This window comes from Cyprinodon variegatus, unplaced genomic scaffold (assembly GCF_000732505.1).
Source record: "Cyprinodon variegatus isolate N-32 unplaced genomic scaffold, C_variegatus-1.0 Scaffold169, whole genome shotgun sequence".
NCBI classification, from domain to species: domain Eukaryota; kingdom Metazoa; phylum Chordata; class Actinopteri; order Cyprinodontiformes; family Cyprinodontidae; genus Cyprinodon; species Cyprinodon variegatus.
In genome coordinates, this window is record NW_015150622.1 from 1,488,858 (window position 1) to 1,497,608 (window position 8,751).

Genomic DNA, 8,751 nt, shown 5'->3' on the forward strand with positions numbered 1-8,751 from the left:
TAAATAATTGAAATCCTAAAAATTTTTTACAAACTATAGTAGGTTTCTGACATTTCAAAGAGCAATACATCAAATATTACAAAGCAACTAGAATTCTATGCAACTTTTAAGTCACATAATGGCAAACAAAATAAATGAAGAAATTATTAGTATATTTAAAAATGCTTTGAACTAGATTTGAAAAAGATTTTGAGGTCACCCTCGTGCGACCTCTTGTGGTTATGTTAGGAACAACACACGGCCGTAATAAAAAGGAAAGGGAAAAAAGAGGGCCAAAAATGAAGCTGCTTTCTCATCCACTTTCTGCCAGAATGAGCCTGTGTAAGTGGGTCAAAATTCATACTTTATATGCTTGAGTTACTTGATTTTAAAATGTGACACACAAGCTTTATGAGGCATTAGGTATATTAAATATATCCTCATCACAGACACAATGATTCGCTTCAAACATTTCTCTTAATTTTGGAGAGCATGGATTGCTGTTAATGAAAATCCAAAATTCACTTCCTCAGAAAATATAAATATTACATAACACCAATAAAAATACTTCTTTTATCATATGCAAATATTTCTTTATGGCCTTTAGTGTGAGGGAATATTGCTGACTTATGAGTCCATTACATCATTCTCATAGAAAGCAAGTCATAAAAGGCCATTGCTTTAGAAGCTGGAGTGCTGTATTCAAGAGCGTGCTGAGTGCTGTACCAAAGCATAATAAGAGAAAATTAGATGGAAGGAAAAACATGGTAGAAATAGCTGCACAGGCAATGATTGAGAAGATAGCTACAAGAGTTACATCCAGATATACAGGATGTATACTGTCTTAAGTCAGGTTTTCGGAAGCCACAACAAAGAGACATATTTAAGACATGGGCTACTACTTTTGCCACAAAACTAGGAAGCAAAAAACAGAAAGAAAAAAAAAACAACTGAATGCATTGCTCTGTCATGATTCTACACGAAACCTACTTTTTAATTGAATTACAAAACTGAATCAACTTTATAAATGATTATTTTGTCCCTTCTGCATCTGGTAAGATGCAGAAGGGATAGGTGCTTTGATGCACTTCCAATGTTGCAGATAATTTAAAGGCCTTTAAATGCTGACCTGCAAAGAAAGCTGATATAATTGAAGCTGTAGACTTTAAAAATAAATCAGAGGGACATAAGTCAGTTGCACGCTATGGAAGTTTTCATCTGTGTTGCATTGTAAGAATATATAGCTTTATAATGATGCTGAGGTTGGTTCTTGATTCACAGCTTCAAAGTAACTAAAAAAAAAGCTTATTTCACTGTTTGTCATTTTGGTCTTGTCTTTTATAATCTATTAAATTAAATTAGTCCATTTCAATCTTAAACATATGTCTAACAGAGCCTACTTAAAATCTCTAATCGTAAAGTCTGTCACTAACATTAGACAGACAAATGTCTTTTTTATATATTGCTTTGTTTCTAATAAGTTAAAATAAACTACAGCAACCTTTTGTTTTTCTCCAAATGACCAACAGTTGAATAGTGTTCACTTTTTTCTTTTTTTTTTTTTGTATTTTAGTTTTCAAGACAACCAGTTCAACTGATGTGCAAAAAAATCTTAATTACATCAATGCAGAAAATTTTTGAAAATACAAAAATGATTCTTTAAAAATGACACCTCAATAAATAATATGCACTCAATTCTTTAACAAGATGCTAAGGGTAAATATGACATATTCCATAAGTTATACAGTTCCAAAATATGTTAGTTGAAAGCGTTGACATTCCTGGTCTTCTTTAAACATCATGCTCCTCCAGAGGAGCCTGCACGATTGCCTTGTGGTTCAGCACAATCTCTTGCTCCTCAATTTCAACTGGATCGTACAAGCGACGGTATAAATACCGGGTGAAAAGGCTTATGATGAACATCTCCATGATCAGCATCTTCTGACTTAACACTGCAGATACCCACAAAATAGACAGAGAGAAAAGAAGACATGATATGAGTTGTAATATTTCAGCTGAAGTGGCTAAAAAGTATTCAGAGTTGTTTCTTACTAAATCCGCGGTACTGAGAGGAGAGAGGAGGGGAGCAGGCGATGCATCCGTTTGCAGCCAGGATGTTGATGATTGATGTCTGCAGCTGGGTCAGCACAAATGTGAGCTGAAAAGCAAATAGATAAATCCTCATTATAAGCATGCATGTGGAGGGAAAATGTTTGCAGTGCTCTAGCTTTTCAATTCAATTCAGTTTATGCCTATAGCGCCAATTCCCAACAAAAGTCATCTCAAGACACTTTACAGAGACAATTCAACCAGATCATCCAGTCAGATCTGTTAAAACTTTTCTATCCAAGGAAAACCAGTGGATTGCATCGACTCATTGACTCGAAGGCAATCCCTCACATTAAGCATGCCTCAAAGCTAGTACTTTAACATGCAGAACCTCTCTTCCACATTTTGACACATTACAATGAGTGAAAAATTGGATGATGGTGCTTTGGACGGATGAGATCAAAATCTATTTTTGTCCCCAATAATAACAATATATAGGACACTTAATATACAAGTGGTAGTATAATGTTTTAGAGACGTTTAAAGTTACATGGGATTTAGTTATAGTTGGAGGGAATAATAATAAATAAATTGATTTAAACACAGAGTAACCATGGAAGTAAAATTGTTAGAGATTACAAAAGGTTTAGGCCTTGGAAGGGGATTTACTTCCAAGAATCAGAGAAACCCTTAAAATACTGCAAGAGAATGGTCCTGATCAGGGATTCCCAAACATCCAGCCTGTAACCCCCACAATTATACATATAATTACTTTGTTCTGTATTAGTTAAAGAGTAGTAATTATGTTCAGTTCTATTTTTATTATTATTAATGGATTTTTAATATCTAATTGGACATTTAATCATTTATTTGTAAATATGCCCAATTTATTGATATTTTTGATCATTTATAATGTATAAAAATAAATAAATAAGGGTTACATATACTTCTTTAATGATGCACAGAGGTGAGTACATTGTACTCAAGTAAAGGTAGCACTACTTCAACATATTTCTACTTGAGTAAAAGTACTATGTAGCTGTCCAATAAATTAATCAAGTATCAGTTAAAAAGTTCTTTAGGAAAAGGCTACTCAAATTCTGACTATCTGTTTACCTTTCAAAATGATTTAACGAGACTGACTGTAAATAAATGTGGACATTTCTTTTTTCAAAGACTGTAATATGATATTTAATACAACGAATAAAAACTCAGACCGAAGAAAGACTTATCCAAGTCCCTTTTGTTAGTATATAGTTTTTTTTTTGTTCTTTAGCATACATACAAAGCTATTTACTTACAGTATCTATTAAATGTATAACATACATTACCTTAATTTAATGTCATACAGGTCTAAGTAAACAGGTAAAACGCAACAATTTTCTACAAATAAGAAAGCTAATTTTAATCAAACTTTAATTTTCTATATTAAAGTAAAGTAAAAAGTATGGTGCAATGAAATTACTCCTAAATGTACATTTTTGTCAGAAATGTATTTAATTAAGTTTAACTGAGTAAATGTAACTAGTTATTACCAACCATTGATGTTAGATGTGTTCATTTTTATGAGATATTTACTTTAATGTCTTTCATATGTTTGCCCTCCATATACCTCACATCACAATCATTATAAAAATGTCTAATAATCCCCCAGGGGGTCCTGACCCCTGCTTTGGGAACACCTGGTCTAAACCAAAACAAATTCATGAATTAAAATGACTAAATCAAATCCAAATATAAATCCATTACAGTAAGTATTAAAAATGTGGTAAATTCTACAGCTTATCCCCACAGATATACTTTAATTTTTTTTCCTCTGACTGATTGATTTTGAGCTATTTGGCAAGCTGGCAAAAACCTCAGGGAAAAGTATCCCTAAAAAGGTATCTCCTTATTTAACATTGCTTTATTTTTTCATTTTACAGTTACATGTAGTATTGGAGCCTAATTTCTTTATTAAGCAAAAAAACAACAACAAAAAAATAAAGTTGACTTACTTGGTACATTGCATACTTGGGAATAATTTTCACGCTGCGTAAAAGGATGTTAAGGTTCATGAAGACGATGCCGACTGGCCAAAGGGAAATTACGGTGAGAACACCAACAGACAGGTTGATCCAAAGGGTTGCACTTCTGATCCCTAGCTAAAAAAAAAACAACACAAAGACATCTCACATTTTTTTATTCTTAACAAAAGGATTAAAAGATGTAATTTAAGCTCTTACATTTGTGGGATCATAGATGGCATTTCTCCAGAGAATTACAGAAATGATAGAGAAAACTGGTTTTAGGATTGCATACTGTAGAGATCCCAACTTCAGCAGGAATAACATCTTTCTAAACAAATGCAGTAGAAAGAAACAGCATTAGCACAGCAGTAGAACATGGATATCATAAAATGAAATGATGGAAAAATAACTTAATAAAAATACTTAAATCAATAAAGAACATGGGACAAATAAAAGGGAGAAGAACTCAAATAGAAAAGCGTACCGTGACATCGGTACGAGAGGTAAACAGGGGCAGCAGCAGCAGCAGGGTCCTACGCTGATCTTGAAGTTTTTACCAGCAAATATTTTTAGAAAAGGAGTGGAGCCTCCAAACTCCTCAATCAGCAAACCCAAAATCTTGTACACCACAACTGAAAAATAACTGAAAATGGAAAAAAAGAAATTAATGCATAACTTATAACACGGATTAAATCTCCAACAAGTAAAAATATATAATGGAACTATTTTCATTTATTTGTTTAAAAAAAAAAAAAAAAAAAAAACAGTTGTCCAAACCTCAGCTGAGTTCAAATCTCCATCTCTCAATGCAAATAAAATGGGAGAAACATGCATCTGTTTAACTGCATTAGCAAACATTCTCTAAAGTCAGGTTCACGACATTTCTATTGTTGATTAAACTAAATTTTTTAAACACACAGAGATAAGGGATGAAAACAATGAGGCAAAAATTAATTAAAACAGCTATGTAGGGAAGCAAACAAAAAACAACTTCTGCTCATGTAAAAACTATTTCCCTGCAGTTAACTGGAAAAAAAAATAGCCTTGGAAATTAATAATCTTTAACAACATGGTCATAATGGCCAATAAATCATCTGTGTTTAAATTCAGATATTATAAAGGATATTAGGGGGGTAACATCTAATTAGAGATTTAAGATGAACATACTGTATTGTTTTCTTTTTATTAAATCTGTCAGCTTGGATTCTAACAAAATCATTTCTAAAAAAAGAAGCGAGGGGAGCTCTCTATTCTATATGTGGTTGAGCTTTGATCTGAGGGTGTAATGATTCATCAATCAGTTAAAATTATACTATGAACTCCAGGTGAGGTTTTGTGGCTTTTATATTTATTACTCTGCGGCCATTCACCTTACACAGTTTTCAAGAACAAACACAGGGGCCAATCCTAAACCTTTGCTATGTAAGAAATACAGATTGCATTGGTTAATAAATCTGGGCTCCTCTTAACTTTATGTAAAGGATTAAAGTAAAGCTTAGGCAGAAGTAATACTGACAAATCCAGGTCCTATACTTTGAATTCAATGTGGGCAGCCCATCTCAGTGTCATGCATTGAAATTTCAATTAAAATGAAGAGATTACTAAGAAAACAGCTGTATACTAACTTCCACCCCACAGATACGGATGGGGTCCTTGTGAGTAGGCTGGAAAGAGAGCTTCAAATGCGTTTGTGCAAAAGTTATAGATCTGTCAGTTTTGATTTGCTTGTATAGATTTGATGATTAAAAATTTGGAAGAAAAGTGAAACCAATATGGGTCATAAATATTCTACTTTTTTATAACCCATTTGAAGCACAGCAACGACCAAGCTTGTGCCGGTCTGCATATGCAGATATGGGATGTGCCAAGCCAACCTAAAATGGTCCCATGCAAGAATCCAGTACTGAACCCAAGCCAACTTGACAGTAACACAACTCATATTGGGCCCCAAAAAAAAACCATGTTGGGTAAGGAGGACGAAGCCAAAACTCACCATGCTGACGTCATGTCTGTGATCATCACTGCACGAGGAATCCACAACCCGAAGCAGGCCATGGTGGCGATGATCTGAGACACAAAGAGTACAATAACAGCATACTGTTCATCTGTAATTTTCATTAAATGTATTTGTAGTTAGTTAAAGTAATATGCTGTGTCCATTATCTGTTTTCTATATGGTTTAAACTTAGCAGCAACTTCTAACAACCTCTGAGACCTGAATACTTACTGGTGACACACCACTAATCCAGATGACGATCGTCTTCTTGGGATAAGGCAGGTGTTTGTAAATAAACAAACACTGCTCCAGGAACAAAAGCAGGGAAACACAGGACATAAAGGTGAGCACGAAATAGAGTCCAAACTCAAAAACATCTAGTCCTGTCATGGAAAAACACAAGAGAAATATTCAATTATCAAAGTCAGGAAGTAATAGAGGACCATGTTCAGTTAAGTTTTATTTCATTACTTCAAACTGACAGTTTAGGGTAATATAATCAGCAACAAGGATGTAGTAATGAGACTCACTTACGGTTGATCATGTCCAGAGCCAGTGGAGGCTCCAGTAAACACTCTGGCTCTATGGTTCGTCTGAAGTCTTCATCCATGTTGACCAGGTCTTCCTCTTAAAAGCTTTTTCAAAAAGACTGCAACTTGACTGCAAAATGCTGGTGCTCCTTTCACATTGCCAGAGGACTCAAGAGGCAGAAACACCTACAGCTGCTCTTTACGCTTCAGCCGACTGTGATGGAGTGAAGACACACAGCCTATAGGTCACGGTTTTAAACAGCAGTCGCCGCTGCTTATTCATTCACAGTCTTGAGTCATAGTGATTAGAGAACCATCAAGGGCAGAGTTTTAGTGAATCGGGTGAGACAGAGCATTAAAATGAAGGGCTGGACTTTGACAGGGTGTGTTGATTCCTTACATGAAAATAAAATAGAGTATAAAGAGATAAAGGAATTTTTTTCGAGCATTTTACAGCTAGTGTTTCTCACCCTCCAATCATCTGGTGTCGAATTTGCCTAACAGCTTCCAATAGAGATTGAATTAAATTCATTGCTTAAGCAGAATTATTACATTTGTTTAAATATTATCAGTGATAGGGGAGCCAAACTTAAAAAAATAAATAAAAATAATAACTTCAACCTTTTGAACTATTCCTATACTTTTGCAGACAAAGCAAAAAAAAAAAAAATACAAGCTGATCCTTGTAAAATCTTGGGTAATGTATAAACTATCACACTACTTCACATTTGTTGTGACACTGAGGCCATTCACCTCATCCAGCTAAGTATCCAGTTAAGTATCTCCTGTTAACTCTATATGTAGTTTTCCAGAGAAAAGGTCAAATTATCACATATCTTTTCTCTGAGGATAGTGAATGCTTACATGTACAGAATAAGATATTAAAAAACCAAGAATTAAATTTGAGGTCTAGATTTAAGAGCAATCTATTGTATGTATCTATTTCCGCATGTATTGGTTAGAAGTTGGGAGACATAATTTTGGACCATTTTCAGTCAAGCAAAGTTTCGTTGTGATTAAAATGTAGATTACCACAATAGCATGACCTAATGCAATAATGGTTTGGATCAAGAGAAAGAATCAGACCCTAGCAGGAGGCTTTACTGGCCATTTATTTTGGTCAGTGTGGATAAATAATAGTTTCACAATCTTAAATTTCCAATCCAGTAAATACATTTAAGCTCTTAAGAGGATATCAGATTTGAGAATCATCTTGTTAGTGAAAAACAACATTTGAAAAAATAAGAAATCGTTGATTTCCAAAGTAGTGGATGAACATTTAAACCTTTCGAGAGCAGACCCCTTCAATTAAATTATTTTTATTTACATAGCGGCAATTCACAACACATGTCGTTTCAAGGCACTTAACAGAGACAATTCAGCGAGATCATACAATCAGATTGGGTCAAGGTTTTCTATCTAAGGAAAACCAGCTGATTGCATCGACTCATTCAAAAGCTATTCCTCACACCAAGCATGCTTGTAGCGACAGTGGAGAGGAAAACTTCCTTTTAACAGGAAGAAACCTCCAGTAGAACGAGGCTCAGTGTGAGCGGTCATCTGCTGAGGCCAACAGTTCCTGGTCCTGTGCTATTACCTCTGTACCTCACTCCATTTGTAAAGGACTTAATCAATTATGGCTTCTCATTAACACACAAATTTATCATAATGCCACAGCTGCAACCCGAGCCTCATCAGCTCTATCACCACCCATTGCCTGTCTGGAGATTAAGGTATTGCTGTAGCTTAACTTCCTCAACTAAATACCTCCAAAACCAAAGTCAGTCTAATCTGCAGCCCTACATTAGACCCAGTCATCATCTAAAACCAGCATCACTCTTTCTGGCTATGCCCTCTCTCATCAATAGTCACAAATTGGCCTCCCCTCTTTAAAAGTAGTGACTATAAGGTCTCCCTCCTCTCACACAAATCTACATACAGACATGCCCCTCCCTACCTCAAAGAACTGCTGGAAGAGAACTTTTTGGTTCCCATGCTGCTTTTATTTGCTGATTAATGAACCTACTTGTTTTACTGTTACCGTAAATCCTCTAATATAGGCCCGGGCCTTTATTTCACTCAAGTGCATCGCGGTCCAGGCCTTTATTGGAAAGAGACAAGAATTAGAGACAGGCCTCTATTGCTATTTGAGCAAAACAGACTACCAGTGGAATTACTAAAAATGACA

At 34.9% G+C, this 8,751-nt stretch overlaps 1 protein-coding gene across 1 annotated transcript; it reads right to left on the reverse strand.

Moving 5' to 3' along the window:
* Positions 1–1,734: 1,734 nt before the first annotated feature.
* LOC107086983 (organic solute transporter subunit alpha-like) lies at positions 1,735–6,680 on the reverse strand. The gene is made up of 8 exons (XM_015378301.1): positions 6,568–6,680; positions 6,265–6,416; positions 6,031–6,104; positions 4,522–4,680; positions 4,254–4,365; positions 4,026–4,172; positions 2,032–2,137; positions 1,735–1,931 (listed from the first exon to the last, which is right to left on the reverse strand). Exons 1-8 carry the CDS (start codon positions 6,641–6,643, stop codon positions 1,771–1,773), a joined length of 987 nt encoding a protein of 328 aa, XP_015233787.1. The 5' UTR covers positions 6,644–6,680; the 3' UTR covers positions 1,735–1,770.
* Positions 6,681–8,751: the final 2,071 nt, after the last annotated feature.

Excerpts from the sequence above, each read along its gene's own strand:
- LOC107086983 (XM_015378301.1), bottom strand. The coding sequence starts at position 6,643 with ATGGATGAAGACTTCAGACGAACCATAGAGCCAGAGTGTTTACTGGAG. Across the intron at positions 2,138-4,025 it reads CCAAGTATGCAATGTACCAA|CTCACATTTGTGCTGACCCA; the intron begins GTAAGTCAACTT and ends TTTGCTTTTCAG. Across the intron at positions 1,932-2,031 it reads CTCTCAGTACCGCGGATTTA|TGTTAAGTCAGAAGATGCTG; the intron begins GTAAGAAACAAC and ends GGGTATCTGCAG.